Raw genomic sequence first — 22,814 nt, 5'->3', positions numbered from 1 at the left:
AGACCAGCCAGGATTCTTTCTGTGGATTCATAATTTGCTTTTGGTTTGTAAAATCTGAATTGCAAAGTATTGGAAAAAGTGTTTACTTTTCAAAACATCCAGCAAATTAAACAGGTCGGTCTACGTTGTGCATTGCTAGCTATTTGAACAAAAATCAGCAAGTGAAAATAATATATAACAGAACAAAGTGATAACTAAGCCAGATGACCTTTTTTTTTTTCAACTGCACTGTGCTATATGGCTATGTATACATGATTTAACTTCATTTGGTATTGCATGGGAATGTTCCACTTGTATCACAGTATGGTATCTTGCTAGTTCTATTTTCTAGTGATTCCTCTCTTTCTTAAGGTTTGTATAGTAACCTGCTTGTGTCCTACTAGCAATGCAAACGAAACTTCATTCAAATGAAAATACGGAAAGAACACTTGAAATGAGATTTTTTTCTGAGAGTCATGCTTTTCTTTTGATGAGTGCACTTGATAAAATGCGTTCCACCCACCCACAGCCCCCTGCCTTCTCTGTGTTTCACTGATAACGTGACCCACCACACTGAAACAGTATTATTTCCTGAAAGGCTGTAGGCAAGCGTGATGATGAGAAGACAAAAAGGGAAGTGAATGTTACACAGAATGGGAGAGAAAGGAATTGTGCATATGTATGAGGAAATCAGAAAAAAATGGTAAAAAAAAAAAAAAAAGGTGTGGTTAGAGTTGGATATAATAAGGGGGGAAATAAGTGCATATTCCTTTTAAAGTGTATGCATCATAAAATACAGAGGAATAATTCTACCCACATCGTTACTCAAAATTCCCACTGATTTCTGTGGGATATGAATGTGGAAAATGAGGATGGATTTCAATGACATTAGCATGAGTTTAATGTTAGTATAATGGAGTTCAAAACAATCCTTTTCAGAAGTTGTGTTTAAAAAAATATCTTTACTTAAAGGAAGGACAAATCAGAAATAAAAAGCAAGGGTATTTTATTTACATAGAACTTAACTGTTTTTAACATAATCCCAGAATTTTTTTTTACATGTATCTATATAAATACACACACACTCTTCATCAATTTGCACTTTCCACAAATATGTAAGAAAAGGGTATTTAAGAACTGTTCCTTGGTGATAACATTTGCAAGCAAAGCTAGTTACATTTGTAATCAAAGGAGCATTGAGGCCAAGAACAATATCCCCGCAGAGGAATATCAGTCCTTTTCAAACATATGACAATATTCTAATTGACTTCCACGGGAGTGGATTCCCTGCTATATGCCTTTTTTTTTTCAACATAACTTTGAAATCTTCTTCATTGCCAGTCACGTCACTTCTTTGAACACATGCCTCATTTTCACTCTGTAATTTTATCCCATGAAGCTCTTTATTATTCTGTATTCTCTTTACCGTGAGCAATATCCCACAATTCATTGACAAATTGAGCAAGCTATCGGCCTAATTGTGACAAGAGAAAGAAGACTGCTTATTGTTAACAGATATGGTAGGTGAATAATAAATCAAAGCAAGAACTTGGGCAACAGCATTCATGCATTTTAGCATGTTGGATGAATTTGGAAGTGTGGAAAATCAGAATGCTCTTGGGATATTCTGCTTTACCCCAAACCACTGCTTAATCACAGAGTTGAGTAATCTAGTATTGCCAAATGATAATTTAGTGTGCGGTTTTGCCTGTGAGACTACATACTAAACACCCATGCCAGACTTTTCACCCAGAATATGAATTTATGATTTGTATTGTAACACTCATTACTTTAGAAGTGATTAATTTTCGTCTAGAGTCTGGTCCGTACCCTAGGGAAATGTTTAGACCTGTACTTAACTCTTTTAGATTGATTAATGTACCTAAAGCTATTTATGTTTCTTCTGGATCAAAACAGATTTCTCAATCAGTACAAGTCTTTTCATTGCATATCGTTTAGTTCAGGACCATAGCAAATGTGGGGTGATTCACAGAGTTTTCAGGTGTGGTGATGAAACTTCTAAGCAACTGCAGAATAGCAACCAATCTGTAATCTGTGGCACTGACCTTCTACAAGTATAGCTGGTGAGAGGGAAAGACAGTTCGAAACTTGGGTGAACTAGCACTGGAAAAGACCCCAATCTGATTTAGAATATCTGAATAGCTATCATGTATCACATGAATTTCAGAGGCCTTATCTGATCTGTTATGGTAGGCTGTTGAAGCTTCTTCAGAATAAATCATCTAATTGCTTTGTGCTGTCTGACATACCGGTTTGCACCAACTGGTACTAATAACTGGAGAGTGCTAACTGCAAGTCTTGGGTGGCAGATACAGACTTTAAAAGAGAAATTCCAAGGTAAATGATTTGATAGTTTTGTTAGAAAATCATTGTGACACTGTTATTACTGAGAACATTAAAAATCATTTTTGTCTGTTGCATCATATTTTATTTAATGCATTGCCATTCTTTTGCACTCCATTGAAATGGTTCTTGCTAAAGAGTGTAGTTAACTCTTCTTAAATCTCAAAACCATCCTCTTTGATGCATTAGCTGCCATCAGTCATATTCTTCTTTCTAGAATCTCATTTTCTTCTTGGTTTCCATGGCCTTATTATTTCCCAGATCTCTTCTCAGCTTTCTGATCATCACTTCAGTAAGTGCTTTAGAGGGATCTTTCTTGGTACACCTCCACATCATCTCTTCCCTTTTTATTTGCAAATACAGCTTCGACTGCTGTCTCTGTACATGCAGCTCACAAACCTGCTTCATTAATCCAGACCTTCTCTTTCCCATCACACCAAGGTCTCTGCCTCTCAGATGATCCCTTTTGAATGATGCTGGCTATGTCTCTACCAACAGATAGTACGGAGTGGAGAAACAGGGGCAGATTAGGAAAGCAAAAGAGGTGGTGCTGAGGACCTCACGCCGACATTGTGTGCATTGTGCAGAGAGGTTATTTTGAACTAGCTGTGATCTAGTTACATGGACTGGATGCCCACTAGCAGTTGAAGCACTGCTTGGAGCAAAAGCAGAGGTGCAGTCTCTGAACACGGGGTTAGGGTTAGTTCCAGCTGAAAGTTCATGAGCTCCAAGACTGCTCTGCAATGCAAACTACAGCCCAGTAAGCGGAAACATCCTTCTGAAAGAAACGGTGTGTGCTCTTTCTGCCATGCTTCCTTAGAGCTGTCTTCTGGCAGATGCCTAAAAAAAAGCTTGAGAATTATTTGGGTGTTAATCTACTATGGCACAACCTACGATGCTGACCAGTTGCCTGCCTCTTATTTAAATTGTGAATTTTTTGAGGTGTCATCTTCTCTTTTCCTAACACTGATGCAGCTGGATAATAATTATTTTCTTATAAATGCAAATATAGGATTATGATTTTATTCCTGTTGCAGCTCATCTACTGTCATCTCTTTTCTATTTCCAGAAAACTTCTCATGTCTTTGTTGTATAAGACATCTGGTCAGTATAGCTCAGCTACAAGCCAAGGATTGTAAGAACTGTTGCAATTAGCATAATCTCCCAGTCACAAACTGTACAATCTTTGTCATCGGAAAGGAGAATTATATAAGGTTGCTTCTAGCCATTGTAGTCATTTTGGAGTTGTGCGGTTGGGGGGAGGGTGTTTATTTCTTTTTTTGTGTAGTTAAAGCACGGAATTAAAATGCCATAAATATTGTTTTATCATTTAGTACTATGCATTCGTTTCATCACTAGGATACAGACCTATATTTAGTAGAGCAGTGTAACTGGCCAGTAGTGGCTCTGGTAGCTATGCAAAAGATGCTAGAAGATGTGAGAATGACCACAGAGTCAAAACAACAGCATTGCCAGGTTCAACTATACCAGCAAATTTACAGGAAAAGCTGCAAGGTAGCATTAAATGACACAGGAGGAGAAAACCCTCTATTTAAGCTCTATCATCCTGAAGACTGACCAGGATATGTATCGCTCAGTTCACTCCTGCGTATAAGTCAGTGTGTCCCTTGCTTGACTAGCCTAACCTCCATGAGACTGGCCACTATTTCTGATGCCCCTGTGTCCCCAGCCATAAAGGATTGTTGGGCATTTCATGGGTTGGGTGGGTCTTTTTCTATATATCTTAGTAATAACTGTGTAAATTAGGAACCAGTGTTAAAGAGGAAAAATATTATGAGAGTGAGGGTATGGGCACTGTTCAACTGGACCAGATTCCCGCTCACCACTCAATATGGCTAGTCACTTAAGCTCTCTGGAGTGCTCTTCAGAGACACTTCTGTCTTTCCCTTGACAATATACAGATGCTTAAGGAGAATTCAGGCCACCGAAAATATTATTCCCTGTATTTCTGTGGGTCATATGGGTTTTGTGTGGCAGATCAGGTCTTTGGAGACCTAGACAAGAGCCTTATACATTTAGTCTTCTCTAGCAGACTTCCTGTTCTTCCCTAACAGACTTCTACTTGCCTTTAGAAGACTTTCTTTATCAGTGGTTGGTATTTAGATTTAGATTTATGAGAAGAAAAGATAAAACATTTTTCTTAGGTGTTGTCATCCTGAGGGTGCTTTCATAAGGACTCAACTTCATTCTTTCAGACTTTCTGAAAGTAGGCCCCATACTGTTCCTGTGCTACTTTTTCTTATGCAGAAAGTAAGAAATATTTTAGGTCTGCTAATATGGTTTAGCTGCTTTGAACTGGTAGCTTTGTTCCAAAGAATGTTTACAACTAAGTCTGTAGCTCGTTGTGTGCGTCTGTTGTATGTGTACATGCACAGTTTGTCCATACTTTGGGATTTGGATCCCTGAGCAGCAGTGTTGTTGCCTGTCTGAGGCTGGTATAAAGCAAGATTAATACAGTATGTGTTGCTAAAGCTGATTTTAAATTTAAAATTACCATCAGTTTGCCCCTTTTAGTCACTTACTAGTCACTCTTTATACTGATCTGTATTCCTTTTTTTTCCCCCACTCAGATGTTGCAAGAGCAATTGAGTTACTGGAGAAACTGCAAGAATCTGGAGAAGTACCAGTACACAAGCTACAGTCCCTAAAGAAGGTGCTGCAGAGTGAGTTTTGTACAGCTATCAGAGAGGTATGAAATTGAGCTTTTTAGTTATTTCTCAGAATAACATCCTTCTCCTGAAAAGAAAAGTATATTTGCCTTTCAGTGCTGGAGAAGCAGGAGTAGCTTGTAGAAAGGATGATGGATGTGAGATGTGTCTGTAGCTGCCTGCTACCTTGCAGAATGCTGAAGTTACTGAAAAGCAGACGCAGAACAGTTGCGTCAGCAAGGCATCAAGCCTAAGGCAATTAGCCTTGCTAAGGAGAAAGGGTGATTAATTAGTACTTTAGTATTCTGCTCATGCTGTTTCAGGGTCTGTGCTAACCTGTACAGCACTGTGCTGGGATATGGGGACATGCCAAGTTGGGTCAGTGCAAGCTTAAATGCCTCTCCTTTGAGCTCAGGTGTGTGATTAGGGATGTGCTGACAATATCAGATTGCAGTGAGAGACAAACGGTGCAAGCACTGAAGTTAACTGAAGCAGACAGGAATCTTGCTGTTGAAGTCAGTGGTCGGGTCCCAGTGGGTCTTGCTCCACGTGTCAGAAATCCTTGTCAGATTGCTAAGAACTATGATCATTACCCTGCCAGCTGTGGTCAGGGCCTTCCTAAGCTCTGCCCAAAGGTAGATAAATGATGATTGTTTTCTTCTAGTCAAGCTAGAGAAGCAGCACCCCCCTTCCTACATGCATACAGGCAGTATCTTTAAAGCAGTTAAATTACAAATACTTCTGTTAGAAGTTTCTTAGACAGAAACCATGAATTAATACAACATTATGTCAGACTTCTTACCGGCTAAATTGAGTGCTGTTAGCCTGCCAGACAGAAGCAGCTCTAAAGGCCCTAATGAAGGGAACATCTTCTCAGCAGAAAATCTGTAAGAACTTCTGTTTCAGTTTATCTATCTACTGCCTGGAACTAATCCTACCTCACTGAAATCAATGGGGAATCTAATGTTCCCTCGATGGTAGCAGGATTGAACTCCTGATAACTAGGCAACAGCAGCGCATTGATTGAGTGGACTGCTGGGTGGCTGGAAGGAAGAAAGAGGGGAACAGACATTAGTTTAATAAGCAAAATGCAACACACTCTTTGTTTTATGGAATATATTCTTCAATGTGAGAAACAGAGAGAGGCTTCCACTTAATTAAATGGCAGTTTTCAATGCTTTTTAAAGGGAATAGTGTTCCATGACAATAAATAATGCCACTATGTACCCTCAAAAGCTGATTCTGACTAGTCCTTTCATTTAACCAACTAAATACTTCTTTAATTGACCACAGAGCATTGAAAAGTTGTGGGGGGTTTGGTTTTTTTGTTTTTTTTTCCAGATAGCAGAGCCTGGTACTCCAATTGTTCAAGGCAATTTTCAATCTTTGCAGGATCATCAGTGAAATCTTACCAAATTTATATTCATCTCTGGAAAATAGTCTTAGCAGAAGCAAACACAAAGCTTGTTGAAACAGGTACAGACCCTAGGAGGGAGGAAAATGGCTTAGACAAATGCACTCCCAGTTCAGTGAACTGAAAGCAGATTGTGACAAAATCATCTCAGTGACACAAAAGGTCTTTATAGAGTGTTGTGTAAAGACAACCTGCACATGACAGACTATCTAATTATTGTTTGATTCTTACAATCAAATAACAGTTGCTTTAAGAAGCCTGGAACTAGTTGTTACACAAGAATGATGATGAATGAGCAGTTGCCTCAGTTCTACCAGCTTCTTAAACACAAACATTTATTTATTTTTACATATTTAATATATAATATATATAACCGATCTATCTAATATGTCACGATCAGAGAACAAAATTTCTATATGCAAAAAAATTATTAATGCTATTCACCACTATGTATGTAAATCTTTTCTTAGAAGAAATCTTCAATTATAAAAGGCTTGGTAACAAATCTTTTCATTTAGGGAGAATGGGAGAATTGACATATATATATTGCTAGTACTTAAGGTTGTTCAACATGTGGCTCCTCTTTTCAGTTACTTACATTAAGCTCTTGGCAAATGTTTTGACTGTAACTCTTTTTTTCCACCAATTGAAGAGCTGTTGGAAAATTGCAGAAAATAATTTCTTCCGTTTTTAAAAAAACTAATAAGAAAAGCATGGAATATTTTGGGCATGTTACATTGTTAGGCATCTCCAAGCACTGTAGCAAGGGCTTGGAGGATATGTGAGCTGGGTCTTGCCGTTAATCAGGGATGCCCATAATCCCCCCATAATATCCCATAGAAATAAAATCTTTTTAAAGTGACTGAGTGAATGAAATTTAAATAGAAGTACTTTGGCATTTTTCTAGGATGCTATGTCAGGAAATGGTGATTAATGGTTCTCACTTAGCTAAATATAAGTACCACCAACAGAAATATTCTGTCTGGCACTTGGCAAGAATATGTATTAGCTCTGAAAATAATAGAAGTAATTGAAGTATGTAATGGCCTCAGTATTTCCTTTTCACCTGAAGACCCCTAGACCAGACAACAAGTTAACCACAGTCTGGTCACATTAAAATTGAGTTTTTAAAAAAAATATAATTGTGTTTTAAAATGACTTGTTTCAAAAGCTTCCTGGCTACATGAAGATTAATTAGCCTTCTGTAGCCTTGTCACCTGGCAAAAGATGCATGAGTCTTGCCTATTATACCATTAAGTCCTTTACCCTTCCATGTGTTTTTGCTGTTTATTCAAAGCTGTTGCTATGTTATAGTCTTCTGATTCCTGAGGAGTTACTGGAATAGATGAAGGGCAAGGCTGAGAAAGTGAATGCGTAATTGAACTACTGAGAAGGTGTATTCACGTGGAACATAAAACTAGGCAACCTGAATTGATAAAGTAACTTTAATTGTTGTAAGTCAGTAAAAAGGAAGTTAGGAGAACTGTAAGATAAGGTGAACTTCTGGTCTGGCAAGAAACCTTAAAGAGCTGTAGGTACAGAAGATAGATAGAATAAACAGTTGAGCAAAACACACTAAATCATCAACAAGAAAATGTGGCATACCTTAGCAGACTATGGGAATTCCATTTACTGTTAACACCTGGTAATTGGTACTGAAATGCCAGGAGAGTAATGATAAACCCATGCATCTCCTGATGAGTGGAAGTTTTCTTTCCGGTTGATTCTCAAGTTTCTATTTCTGTATGTTAAATATGTAAAATTCAGGTGTATCTTGCTTTCCTCCCAGCCTTCCTTCACTACTCCATTTTTCATTTCAAGATTAAATCTAATGTTTTTCTGTGTGGATATTATTTAAAAGAAAATATGACTGGTAAATACCAATGGTGAAACATTTATCAATACCAAAAGTAATCAAATCAGAAAGTCTTTATAAAAATGTGGTGTGGCAACCAGACACACAAAAATAACCATTATTTCATTCTGTTATCTTATGACTCCCACCAAAATATCAGGTCATCACAGAAGAGCACTTTTGCAGGACTAGGTCACTGGCAATCGTTTCTTAAAATGAGGAGCAGTCAACACGAAGTACTCTACTGTTGTGTGTTTTGTATGAAATCATAGAATCGTAGAATCATAGAATCGTCAAGGTTGGAAAAGACCCTTAAGATCATCGAATCCAACCGTTAACCTATCACTGCCAAGTCCATCTATACCATGTCCTCGAGCACCGTATCTATCCGTTCTTTAAATACCTCTAGGGATGGAGACTCAACCACTTCCCTGGGCAGCCTGTTCCAATGCTTGACCAACCCTTTGGTGAAGAAATTTTTCCTAATATCTAACCTAAACCTCCCCTGGCGCAGCTTGAGGCTGTTTCCTCTCGTCCTATCACTTGTTACTAGGGAGAAGAGACTGACCCCCACCTCGCTACAACCTCCTTTCAGGTAGTTGTAGAGAGCCATAAGGTCTCCCCTCAGCCTCCTCTTCTCCAGACTAAACAACGCCAGTTCCCTCAGCCGCTCCTCATAAGACATGTGCTCTAGAACCTTCACCAACTTCGTTGCCCTTCTTTGGACACTCTCCAGCACCTCGATGTCCTTCTTGTAGTGAGGGGCCCAAAACTGAACACAGTACTCGAGGTGCGGCCTCACCAGTGCCGAGTACAGGGGCACTATCACCTCCCCGGTCCTGCTGGTCACACTATTCCTGATGCAAGGCAGGATGCCATTGGCCCTCTTGGCCACCTGAGTACACTGCTGGCTCATGTTCAGGCGGCTGTCAACCAACACCCCCAGGTCCTTTTCTGCCAGGCAGCTCTCCAGCCACTCCTCCCCCAGCCTGTAGTGTTGCATGGGGTTGTTGTGACCGAAGTGCAGGACCCGGCACTGAGCCTTGTTGAATCTCATGCAGTTGGTCCCGGCCCAACTAATAGAATATTAGTCTATGGAACAGCATGTTGTCTTAGAAAATAGTTCAGTTTCTACTTCAGTGGTTTAAAACTTTTAGACTTACTATAAAATTATCTTGTGGACAGAGCATCCTGGACATTTAAAGACCACTGGTGACTTACAGGCAAAAAAACAGCAGCGGCAGAACAGTGGCCCATTTCTGATGAGGTCTGGATGCCCTCCAGTTACTTTAGAGATATATTTGATTATGTTCTATAACGCTAAAAACATAGTTTCACTATATGCTAGGTAGGATAGTTCGGCAAGCCTAGTCAGTATATTGGAATGATTTTCTTTAATTAATAATTTTCGGTTTCGCACCTTAGTGATCTGAACGCCTGGAATCCCAGTGCTGCTGATATGCAATGTGTTATTATCTGGTCATTTCCTCAAGCTGCCTACCTGCGCTTTTCGTTATTAACCCTGATATATGTCTTTGCAAATATTAGGGAACCAGAAGAAGGCTGCTGGGTGGTGAAAGCTGAGTGTGGTGATACTGTGCTCATTACTTTACTGCGATGCAGTGTGTGACAGCAGGAGGCTGGCTGGAACCCTTAGCTGTTCACTTCAGATATCCCAGTACGGTGGTATACTCCATTTTAAGGGTCTGCACTAGTTATAACAATCTGGGTATTAGCTGGACTCAGGTGAAACTTCTCATTAATTTTTTTATGAAAATTATTCATTTAGGATTTTAATGTAGGAGTCATTTAAAGTCCTGGTTTCGTTGTGTTTCAAGAATCTCAAGATTTGTTTGTTCAATTTGCAATATAATGCTGTTCCTCCATCTCCCAGACCTAGCCTCTGAAAGCAGAGTTCTGTTGTTTTCTGCCTGATGAATCACATTCCCTGTAAAAACAGAGGTTCACCAGGCCAAACTGTCTTGGTTGGCACCAAGGGCAACCCCAGAGTTCAAATCCTGCCCTGTGTTACTCTTTCTTTGCACTGGGAGTTGAATATTTGTAACAGGAGGACAAATACAATTCCAGTCAGTCTCTCATCTCCACAGGGCAAGCCCAGCTTTTGAAGTTTCTAAATTACAAGATGCAACTTCAGAAAAAAAAATATATGTATCGAGAAGATTTACTGCTATAATTCACAGCACAGAACTGTGATTAAGGCTCAGTAGGAAGCCTGACATCTGAAGTCCCCTACTGTCACATTTACCCATGCAAACGGAGGTGTTGGTCAGGATTAAACAAAAGTGGTGTGTTGGACTTACTAATAAGGCAATTAGTAAACAAAAGGGCAATAGGACAACTCATATGAGTAAAGCAAGCGAGATTTATCAGCTCAGATTTGTAGCTCAGGTCATAAAAGCAGTATGGTTATATTAGCATGATGTTCCATTAGACTGGCTTGGAAGCTAAATTCTCCTTAGGCTAATCTGATACCTTGTTATACCTTGTTCTGCTATTCCAGATAGCTTATTCAGAATTATTGCACCATTGATTTAGCAGTAGCACTCATGAGGCAGCAAATACAGAACTGTGCAAATTGACCAAATTCGTTTAGATGTTCACATGCTTATGCATTGATTGATTTGTACATTTTCATTAAAATTTGCATTCCTGTATGCTAGTTGTAAAGTTTCAGTATTTTATCTTTTTTTAGGTATTGGAGTGGATTATAATGTCAGTTGAACCGGTACAGCTTACCTGAATTCCGGGGCTGTGTAGCATTTGCAAGAATATTCTGCTGTACCTTTCCATCCCTTTTCCATTACCAGTGTCCCAGCACTGAAATACCACATAAAATAATGATAAAAACTTCCACTAATCAATACCTCCATCACTGTTTGGAAAGGGCATTACTTAGCTTCATTCAAAGATGATGGTATGGCAAAGCAGTAATATTTTCATGTTTTACAGAGTTTTGCTTTCCCTCTTCTGGTTACAAGTACTGTATCTATAATGATGAGTTGAGAGAAGGATTTGTAATGTATGTAAATTAGGGCAGAAAAAAAATCAAATTTCAGAAGATGGGCTGCCTGCTCTTTGTCTTGCCACCATGCTGTATTAGGTATTTAGAAAGTTCAGCAAAAAGGCTTGTTAGCAGTAAACACAGAATTTTTTTTTTTAAATTACTCTACTGTGTTCAAATATGTGCTATTTTTTAGAGTGAATGTAACCAGAAATTATGCAGATTTTGAAAAACAATGAAGTTTCATTTACCACTTTACTGTAAATGATGGAAACATTGCTCTGTTGCTTGCAAGCCCTGGATGGCATGAATGAGAACTTTTGGAATGATTACCTTGTCACTCAGCAGATGGCCTTCATTAATGGGAATTATATGAATTTACCAAGCTGTCCGAGCATTATCTGGGAGAAGGCATTATTAAGCCTCTGTGCAATTACTAAGTCCCTACGACTTCCATGATTTCACTGCAGGAGATTTAAAACAGCTGCTGTTGTCACTTTTTTTTTAGCTGCCTAGGGCTAAATACATTGATTTCACAGATGTAGTACCCCAGAATTGGGGGCCAGACCATGTCACTGGTCTTTAATCAGTGCTTTCTCCCATTGGCTTTGATTAAAGATCAATTTTCAGAGTCGGCTGATGGCTATATATCTACTCACATTTGCGCTCTGCTTGCGTAGTTGCGCCTTTCACAGAAGATAAATATTTTAGTGCTGCAAGAGTCCTGCAATGTATAGAATCAAAGCAATGACATATCTTGTTCATATCACAGTTTATCTGGATTGCTGTACCCTATTTACTAAAATTCTCTTGTGAGTGGTGCTCAGGTGATGTTCTTAGTTCTGCCCACGGCTGCAGTTGCATGTGCTGCAGAAGGTGACGCCAGTAGAACATGGGCGATGCACCTAAGCATCTTTTTGTTTTCCTCACATTATCATTTTAGTTTATTGCTGCAGTATCATATTTGATTATATAAAACCCTTAAGGATAAACAGAATAGCCTCTGCTGCAGTTCATCTCAAGCCTGCTTCTTCCTCTTGAGAGAAATCAGCAGCAAGGTGAACTACTGAGGAATATTTATGCTGACAGGTTGTTAGAAGCCACAGCACCACTGTTTCTGCCTTGATGGAGCCTCAGTATCTCTCTGCTTCTGCGTAACTGAAGTCACTGATGAGACTCCTGAGAAATGCTGTTCGATCTCCATTTTTTAATTGTGCCTTCAGAAAAGAAAAGAATAGAAATTCACTTTAGCTACATTTTTGTTGGTATTTCAAACAAGAAACATCAGCAGTTTCCTTCCTTTTCCTTGCTTTCTCAGCTCAATAGGAACACTTGAGATGAACTTGCATGACGGGCTCAGGTTATGTCATGTTTCATCCAGGTGCTGATTTTCGCAAGGTTTTGCCAAAGCTGCTGATGTTTGGAATATGGCTCTTGCATACAAGACCCCCAACAGCATATACAGACTTACTGATAAAGTGGAGGAAATTAGTGTTTATTAATGCTTGGCATATATTTGAACTCAAAAGTAACTGGCAGTGAGGTCTAAGAGAGGGAGTTGTAGATTATGAGCTATGAATTCCAAGTGGTCTTAAGGGAATTAACTAATTAGACTAGATATAAGGAAGAAATTTTTTACAACGAGGGTGGTGAAGCACTGGAATGGGTTGACCACAGAGGTGGTAGATGCCCCATCCTTGGAAACATTCAAGGTCAGGCTGGATGGGGCTCTGAGCAACCTGATCTAGATGTAGATGTCCCTTCCAGTTGCAGGGGGGATGGACTAGATGACCTTTAAAGGTCCCTTCCATCCCAAAGCATTCTATGATTCTATGACTCTATGATTTGAATCAACCATGTTGCTATTTCTTTTGATCCCAGTATATTGCAGTAGAAGCAGTAAAAGAGACTTTCAGGACAGTATTTTGCTTAAGTTCCGTGACTGCGAAGCATACAATTTCTGAGACGCCTGTAATATTGTCTTCAAAGATGCCAGATCATAGTTGCCATTGACTTAGAGCAGAGTATAGAACAGTGTGTAAGGGACATGAAATAAACTAAATGACCCAATGATATTTTTATTGTTCCTAGTGTAAGTAATATCTATTTGCAAATAAAAGTCTATTTTTCATTATTCTTGAGAGGGTGCCAAGCAACTTCCTATTGACTTTACAGTGTCAGAGTGATGTTTCCAGACAGAATCAACATTGGAGGGAAGAAGAGGGGGCACACAGAGGTCTTGTGTGTCCTAACAGCAACACCAGGAGTGTTTCAACTGACTCATCCAATATGTGCAGAGGATGTGACAGCATGCATTTCCTGGTACATCTGCTATGTTCTTCTGCTCGCACAGAAGGGAGGAAGGAGATTCTGGCCCCAGCCTGTAACCCCTGTTGGGTTGTTTCTTGGACAGGCACAGCCTCATATGGCAAGAACTCAGGGACCAAAACTTGGTTCAGCTTTCAGACAGCCACAGTGATACTGTCAGAGCAGAGTGAGCACCACTCTTTTCCACACAAAAAATGCCAGAGCAAGTAATACTTTGGCATTTTAACTGGAGCCTCCATAAAGTATTCCACCCTAAATTAAAATATTAAACCCTTACGGTGATTACACTTAATTTATTTTTAACAATGTTTCAGGCCTGTGCTGGTTTTTTCCTACTGCCTAAGGACACCTTAATAATGCATCAAGATTTGGATCGTCACTTTGCTAAAACTGACCTAGTTTCCTCCATAACCCCCACCCCACAAAGAAGGAAACTTTTACATAAAATATCCTCTATGAAAATGTAAAGGCCAACATTCATAATATTTCTTCCACATGTTCTGAAATTAAAACTGTCTCATCTCCTCAGGTTATTAAACCAGAATGAGTTGCATTTACAGGTTTGAGCTTTTTAACGGGTTAGCATCCCTAGTGCATGTGGCAACATCCATGCAGTGTTACTTCATGGAAAGTGATTGTTATGACAATTGTGAAAATGATACAGATGTTTGGTTTTAAAAATAGACACCAACAGTTTTCCTGGTGCAAACATGTAACTGCTCACAAGCTAATGAAAGCTTATCATGTAAAAATATTCAGAATGCCAGCAACCTTGAATGACCACATTCTGTCAGATATAAATAGCTCATTAATACAGAGTAGTTGTCACAGAGCAGCTTTTTCTATGAGTTGTCCAAATTCAGTAGCTGCAGGAAATAACTTATGTAATACAGACTTTTTGGTACTTCCAGTAAGCCCTGTAATAGATCACATGCCTTGCTCTCAAAGGTACTTTTCAACCATTTCAACCTCACTGTACTCACAGGCATCCATCAGCTTGTCCTTTTGACATTGACAAAAGAGAACCTTTTGTCAGCTTGCTCTCAGGGACAGAATGAAGATGATGTACAGTATACACTGTGAACATGGGTGGGAGACTGCCTAATTCTGCTTCTGTCGGGATTAATCAAACACGTGGTGTAGGCCTATAACAAAATGGGCCTTGGTGATTCATTTGCTCAATCAATCTTGTTTAAGAAGAATCTAAGTTTATTGTAACTTTGAAGTTGTGGCATGTATACATGGCATCCATGGTGTTCTTCCACAGCCAGTGGTTTTCTGAGGTTGTCAATGTCCCTCACAAGGACTATGATTTAGAAAGACAGTCTTCTCAAGTTCTCTTTCTCTTCAGTCATCCAGAATAGTCCCTTCCCCATTTTTTTAATTAACTACCGAAGATCAAAGTACCTATTAACACAATGAAAAAACAATGTTAACTTCTTTTTTTTTAAGTCAACTTGATAGATAGAAAAGAAAATCAGCCTGCTTTCAACTTCCCCATGGAACTACTGTCTTCTAGACTATGGTGTATGACTGTGTTTAGTACAGTATCTTAGCTAGAGGCTGTAGCTCTGGTGGAAAAAACATGCTTTTATTATGTAGCCATGCTTTCCTGAGCATGCTTATCACATGAGATGATTTTAAAAAGCGGAACACAGGCACAAACCCAGAAATTCCACTTGATATTCAAGAGATACAAAACTAAACACACCATCACTAGAGATTTTCCATTTTCATTGAGCTACCATGGTTTGTGGCTAAATGGAAGCACTCCGCTACATTGGTTTTGAGCTTGAGTAAGGTTACAGAGGTAAAAAGTCATTATGAAAGAGGAAGGGTGGTCTGGTAAGCTGCATACCTCCACGCTGCTTACATAGGCTTTTGGTTGTGTTTGACTTGTTGCCCTTCTTTTATGTCCTCATCTGTTCAGGTGTCACCTTAAATGGACGATTAGACCGGTTTGTGCGTTATTTTGTAGAAACGTAAATACTGTTTGAAATCTCAACAAACCGGTCATAAAGGGCGTCAATATCCAAAATGAGACAAAGACTTACAAATACTTCCAGTGGAGAAAAAGGAAAGATTACTGAAAGAAATGAAAAAGACCCAATTACATCCAGCAGTTATAACTTGAAATTGGACAAATTTAGCTTAGAAATAATCCATTTTTAATGGAAATGCTGTTAACCAGTTGACCAATTTCCTAAACACGCTGGAGGCTTGAAATTCACACACCTTTCTAAAGACTCTGTAGTTCAAGTGAAAATTATGATTGGTGCAGAAATTATCAGATGGGATTCCATGGTTTATGGTGTACAAGAGGTTAAAGGTGACCAGAGTCCCTCCTGATCTTTGTAGCCTTTAAAACTTCCTTACCCACTGATGTGGTAGAGGTATGATCTGAATTGAGTGCTGAAGTACAGCTCTGGGGGAGCCTGTCCAGGCATACAAACCAATGCATTCCCCTCCACAGACATAAATGTATTGGATTAAGAATGGAAAATGCAGGCAAGAAGGGGAAGGAAAAAATGCCAAACAAAATGTGAAGAGGTAAAAATGATGAAAACAAAGTAGACGGGGAAAAAAAGACACAACTGGTTTGTGCTGCAGGTGGAAGTTTCCCCTCAGAAACAAGGCATTCACAGGCACCGCAGTGGAGGTCAGCAGCTCTCCAGTGCACCTTTGCACTGTAACTTCTCCCTGTCATCCTCCTACCCGAAGGGCTGGTCCACGCACACCAAATGAGGTGATAGGTGGGTCTCACCTCTTAGGTCAGAAGGAGGCTGAAGGTCTGAGAATCAGCTGCAGATTTTGGGAAGAGGGGAGGAGAGAGGCCAGCAGCTATGCTGAATAAAGCACATACACACAGACATGAGCTCTTCTCACCATGGTAAAAGACTGATTGAGATATTCCTTTCCACTTGACATCTTAGAAAGGAGAAATATTTACTTCATCCTTTCCAACATATGAAGACAATTAGGAAGACAGGGATTCAGCATAGTTGATGGCAGAAGCATCATACTGACGTGTAAGTAAATAACAATTTCTCTTTTATAGCTTAGCCTCAGTTCTGCAAGGGTGCACACATGTATACTGTTCCATTGACAGGACTACATAAATGCAATGAAACCAATTATGTCTTCCTTGCACTGGTTATTCTCACAATACCTCTCCCCTCTGTACTGTCTGTCAGGTTCCTGTCTTCCATTCCTTGAAAGATTTCTTCCAAAAATAGATATACAATTATCTTCTACATTGAAGCAATAAAAAATATGGCAGACGAACTAAAGAAACTAAACCCGGATGATGCCAATATATGTGTTAAACATTGTTTATCAATCTCTTTGCAGGTTGCTTCTTCATTCCACCCTTTAACCTGCTTGCCTATGGCACTTAAGTAGGTTGTGACTTCTTGAAGGAAGAGTTTTATGTCTTTTTATATGTTATCATACTGCAGGCACTGTGGAAACACAGCTGATTACTGCTTCTTACATATGTTACCTCATGTGCTAAGAAACCCCCAAAAAGGTTACTTCCTCACTTACAAATCTCAGAAAAGTTTAGCTGGGCCTGCTACTTCACAGGTCTGAGTAGCAATGTACTCTGTCTTGCGTTTTGTTTGTGGGTTTTTTTGAACACTTGTTCATTGCTGTAAAATGATTTCTGCCTCATGCCTCTTCCCTTCTGATGTTCAGACCAAGTTGTCCTAAAGTCAGTTGAGCATCATTATTGTAGGTACAGTTGCACTTAGAATTACATAATATTTTATCAGGGGATGAAGCATTGAATACCTCTTATTGATGTTAATGGAACGAAACCTGTTTAATTACATTGTAACTCTGAGAATTCAGCAGAAAAGATGCTGCATCATTCAGGTTGTAAACAGAATGCTGCCTCTAGCCACCTTTATAAAACAGGCTGCTAAGTGCACTGTTATTCCTGGACCTCCTCCTAAAGCTTTGCATTGACTTCAGTAGGCCAGCCCAGTACGTGCTGCTTTGTTATGAGTCTGTATGGAGTAATTTTTGTTAAGAAGCTACCTCCTAAAGTACCTGTAAGGCAGTCCCCCTTCCCATGCTTCAGTAATGCTAAACCAGCTGCTTTGCCTCCCAGCTGAATGTGTGGGGATGAGGACCGTCATCATTACAATAATACCTCCTGCATCTGACTCTACAGCTCCTGCTGGGAGAAGTAATAAAATGTACATTTCTCTGTGCCAGCAAGAGCTGCCACAGTACAAGGAGGATTCACCTCCAAGTTCAGATTTTTTAGTTGTAATTTTCCTCCCTCACTCTTCTTGTATTTTTTGAGTACTGTGGGAGAATAACTTTAGATTATGGTGTCCGAGGAGACTGCCTGCAAAAGCTGAAAAAGTCTGAGATTTATATTCATTCATTCAGGAGTATTTCTTGATGAGAGTGTTGTATTCTCTGCACCGCAGGAAAGAGAAAACAAAGCGGAGTACGTCTAGCTCCACAGCACAAATGAGAGCTCTGTGAACAACCCCCTGTCTGCAGCATGCTTTTGCCCAATGAACGTTCAGCGTACAGACACTGACAATCTTGGTAGAAATTGCTGTGGGGGAAAATTATCTGAAACATTACCATTTAACTTACAGCTGCAGCTTTGCGTCTTGAAACATTGACATTTCACCTGTAATTTATTAATGAATTGTGGAAACTCTTTTCCCTAGGCACTAGACCATCAGACTGTGTACGGAGTCTGTCAGCAAATACTATTTCTAAACACCCATGTAGTCTTTTAGACAGTGTAAAAAGAAATAGCTGTACATACAAAAATAGATATGCAGCTCTTTTTCAAATTAGTAACATATAGCAACTGTCTAGATACTGTCCTGGGCAACTGGCTCTAGGTGGCCCTGCTTGAGCAAGGGGGTTGGACGAGATGCCCTCCAGAGGTCCCTTCCAACCTCAACCAGTCTGCGATTCTGTAATATGTTAATGGTCTTTCTTCAACTCATTCATCATTACACAATGATGTCTTTCAAAATGATTCATCTGTCATGGTCAACAGTGGTCACTGTTTTAAAAGACTTCTTTAGTAAATATCCTAAAGGAGCTTTTCAAATGCTTATAATTAAATTCTGCACCTTTGTCATCTTCTGTACTGAGTGATATTTTGTCCAAATAAGAAAATCTGCAGAAGATCTTATAAGGACATCTTAAGAATGACATCGTTAGATTCAGGAGAATCGCTATATGTTAAAAATGTAATCAGATGTACGTCAGACAATAGTAGGCACTGAAAGGAAAGATTTTATAAAACCATTTCAATTACTTGTCATATACAATGGATTGAACAAGAAGCTATATTCCACTCCAGGAGGATTTGAATGCCACCTTATTTAGTTTGAGAACAAAGAGATTTTCAGTTTTTCTGTTCTGTGTACATAGAAGAGGCAGCAGAATGGATTCGTTGTGCACAAATCATGGCTAAGGTGGTGCTGAGAACAGCGTAGATAAAGGGGTTAGTGTGGCTACAGGCAAACAATTATTTATGGATTTCAGTGTGCTTTTTCGTGCATTGCTAGAATGAGCAATGATTAGATCTGAACTGTACTAAGAGTTTAAGGGGCTTGGTGGAACAGGTACAGTTTGGTTATTAAACTGACTTAATAATAAGAAAGTTATGCAGGTGTATGTTTTATCCTTCTTAAATTACATTAAACATTATGTAACAGTCAAATAGGAGAATTAGATTTACAAATGCCTCAAGCAGATATTCAAGACTGGTCACATCTGTTGCTTATAGAGAGTGAGTTTTGACATGCAAGACTTCTTTTCCTAAGAACTGTGCTATAGATATTATGATCACTGATAACTCTTTGTAGAACACCATTTAAAATCTGTTATCATTGAGAATTTACAAATGAACCCAAGGATTATATGACATTGTTGATCATATTTTTCCCAAGTTTTTGAGTCGGTTGGTTCTTTTTTAAAATACTAGTTTAATCACACACTAGTGAGTTTGTTCTTTCACAGTCTACAAATCAGTTACAAGGATATTGGATATTATGAAGCCTACCAGCTAGATACTGGTAGGATGCAGACAATATGGAGTTGTAAGATATCAAACCTAGCAAATAATCAGATGAATGTATCATTATCAGCTCACCTTTGTGATATTCTACCTTAGTAATGAATATTTTAAAGAACTTCTTAGTAACTCTTCCTATATCTGAAATATTGTGACCTGTTTTAAAAACAATTTAATGTCATAATAGTTGTGTAATCAAATATATGCTTTTAGACATTATAGCCAGGCACAGCATTTATAGCTATGCAAGCAAGAACGGTATGTACAATCTGCTCTCCTGCTTTAAGATGAAGGGGAACCTGCAGATGTCAAGAAAATGCACCATTATCAGTGGTTCAGTACAGTATGGTTTTTGAAGTAACAAGTATTTAATGATTCATTACTGCAATTACACAGCATTCTTCTTATATAATGTAGTAGTTGTTCTTATATAAGAATATGTCCTATGCCATAATACAATAAACATTGAACTGATCTGTTCAGGATAATGCTGGGTATGTAGACTCAACCCATTTTTATGATGGAATCATACAGTACAAGCTAGAACACACCAGAGATCCTTTAGAGGCTATAAAAGAGCTTTCTTTTTCCATAGTTTTAAAATTAAGGGCAAAATCTTGGCCTCTGTTGAGGTCAATGTCAATTTCACCAATGGAAGCAAGATTTCATTTCAAATGGAGAAAGGAGGAAACTTCTCAGCGTGCTGCCCTTGTCTCAGTTTTCTTCACTGGCCCAAGTTTTTCTGAATTAAGTCCTAGGATGACTTATGTGCTGACAATAGTCAAGACAAATGATCTTTTTGCTGTACTTTGAAAGTGTTTAGCATATTTTAGATCTCTAAATGGATCGCATTTGTTATCTCCTTTCCTTTTTTGCCATTCCCTTGTGTATGATATCCCTCAAAAAAGGTTTGCGGATCAGTCATCCCAAACATTTTACACTCAAGAGTGTTTGATTACCACTATGTCTGTCCACTGAGATCAGAAGTGAGCCACACATCTTAATTCTGTTTAGATGTTTGTAGCAATATGTTCGTTGGTGTGTAAGTTTTGTAACAGGAGGCTCAGTGGAGAGAGATATATCATTACGATACTACATAACGAGTCAGCAGGACAGGGGGACGGGCAAGTTTTACCTCCCAATGGGACAAGCCGTTGTTTATAGGTCAGTTAAGTACAGGATCTGACACCTTCTCTACCAAAGTAATATTTACATTACCAAAGAGGGAAGTTTTGGCACTCCTGCTAAAGTATCACCAAATCGGTGAAAGGTAAATATATTTTGGAAAGTACGATTGAATCTGCACTCCTCAGGGACCCTAAGAAAGAGATTGCTGTAAAAGCTAACATACCTTACCAGCAAAGGTTCTCTCTGAGGAATGCAGCCTGAGCCATAAAGCACATGAAAAGACAAAATTCCTGATGAAGGAGGTCAAGAAAATGCCCAGAGTAAATCAGTGGCATATAGGAACATTTTTTTAGGTTTCATGGTTTTATAAGAAAATTAAATAAAATGTTTTGTTTGTTTGTTTGCATTCACCTTTGTCTTTCAAAAAAATATCCATATATTATATATAAATATTTCTGTTTTTTAAGTTTTCTTTCAAAATAACTGGCTAGTATCATGGCATTTTTTAATATTTTTCACCTAAGAATGTGACAAATCTAGAGAACAAAGGCAGTGTGAGAGGACCTTTTCCTTTCTCCTTACTGGAGGTGTTTAAAAGGGAGAGTTAAGGACCAGAGAAAGTGGACCAAGAGTGTATACCAGAAAAAAACAACAGACAGAAAGTTGTACATATTGGCAACATTGGTTTTATGCCATTTTTGTGAATGTACAGTTCTTTCCCAAATGATAATCTTGCCCATTGTCCATGTCCGATCTACGATACCACCAGCCCTTTTTGCCATTCCTAGCTATGGTTGATGGAAACCAGTACTGTGACCTTTCTCCAAAATTTAATTTTCACTTACATTCTTCAGCATCTTTGCTGAGCAACTTACATATTTTTTTAACATCAGTCTCCTAAATCTTTAGTTCACAGGAAAGTTCAGAGAACAAAGAAGCCATTGTTGGAGGCTTAGACACCACTCAAATCAGTTCAGATTATTTGCATTCAAATCAGTTGCCTGGAGACACCAATTTTTGCTAACATAGAACCTAACTGTCCTGGTTTTGGGAAATGACATGCTAGAGATGGGAAGGGAATCGTGTTGGAAGATGTACAGTTAAGTTTGCAAACTGTCATGAGAAACACAGATAGATATCCTCTGTAAACCTAAGCATGCACAAGTTTAGCGGACACTTGACTATGTGATTGAATGAATACAGCATTAATGAAACATAGTCTTATGAGGGAAAGGGACTGTCCTGTCTGGGTTGATATAAAGTCCTTGTTTTGCTTCTATAATTAATTTCATTTTATTTTCATAAACATTTTAGGTGTATCAATACATGCATGAAACCATAACTGTTAATGGCTGCCCCGAATTCCGAGCCAGGGCCACTGCAAAGGTAGGATACGTGCAACTGTTTAAATACATGTTACCAAAGTGACCTAGTAATTGACTGTGCGCGTGTGTGTTTCAGGTATTCGTGTGTACACTGTAAGAAAATTTAGACATCAGTGGCAGCCCAGAGTCTAGAACCAGTGCTACTTCCCAGGTAACAATCATAATGGAAAATTTCAACCTTTATGCTGCTTCTGTAGCTTAAGAAAAGAGAATGATTTTATGGAATTTGATGCTTTTTGAAAAGTTGCTTTGCAAAAGCAAATCTACTGGTTCATTCTGTAGAAGTCTGCCTGCAACAACCAATATTTTAATGGACTATTTTCCCATACAGCTCATCCAGAGAGGACACAATGATTTGGGAGATAGAAACTAAACAGTCAAAATTCCCCTTTTAACTAATGGAACTGTAGGTACTGAGCAAGTGGTAAGGGTGAACAGTGACAAAAATGGCCTGATCAAGAGACTCCACAGCCAAATGCAAGCCCATTTTTTCTGATGCATGACCTGTTTTAGTAAAATGTATCGTCTCTTTGTCCGTGTGGACCTGCCTTTCTCATATCCTTAGACGATGACAGCTATATTACTGCTACTACAAAAATGATAATTTTC

General features: G+C 38.9%; 1 protein-coding gene across 1 annotated transcript in view; it reads left to right on the top strand.

Moving 5' to 3' along the window:
- LIN7A (lin-7 cell polarity scaffold A) overlaps positions 1–22,814 on the top strand; it is a 47,985-nt gene that overhangs the window by 14,164 nt on the left and 11,007 nt on the right. Inside the window, exons 2-3 of the mRNA XM_087765367.1 lie at positions 4,935–5,053; positions 22,135–22,206. Of these exons, the coding sequence (XP_087621493.1) occupies positions 4,935–5,053; positions 22,135–22,206 (191 nt within the window). The remainder of the gene's footprint in view (positions 1–4,934; positions 5,054–22,134; positions 22,207–22,814) is intronic.

The sequence above is a fragment of the Nipponia nippon genome, unplaced genomic scaffold, assembly GCF_047370975.1.
Source record: "Nipponia nippon isolate SJK-2023a ecotype South Korea unplaced genomic scaffold, ASM4737097v1 scaffold_3, whole genome shotgun sequence".
NCBI classification, from domain to species: Eukaryota; Metazoa; Chordata; class Aves; order Pelecaniformes; family Threskiornithidae; genus Nipponia; species Nipponia nippon.
This window is presented reverse-complemented; position numbering and strand designations above follow the sequence as displayed.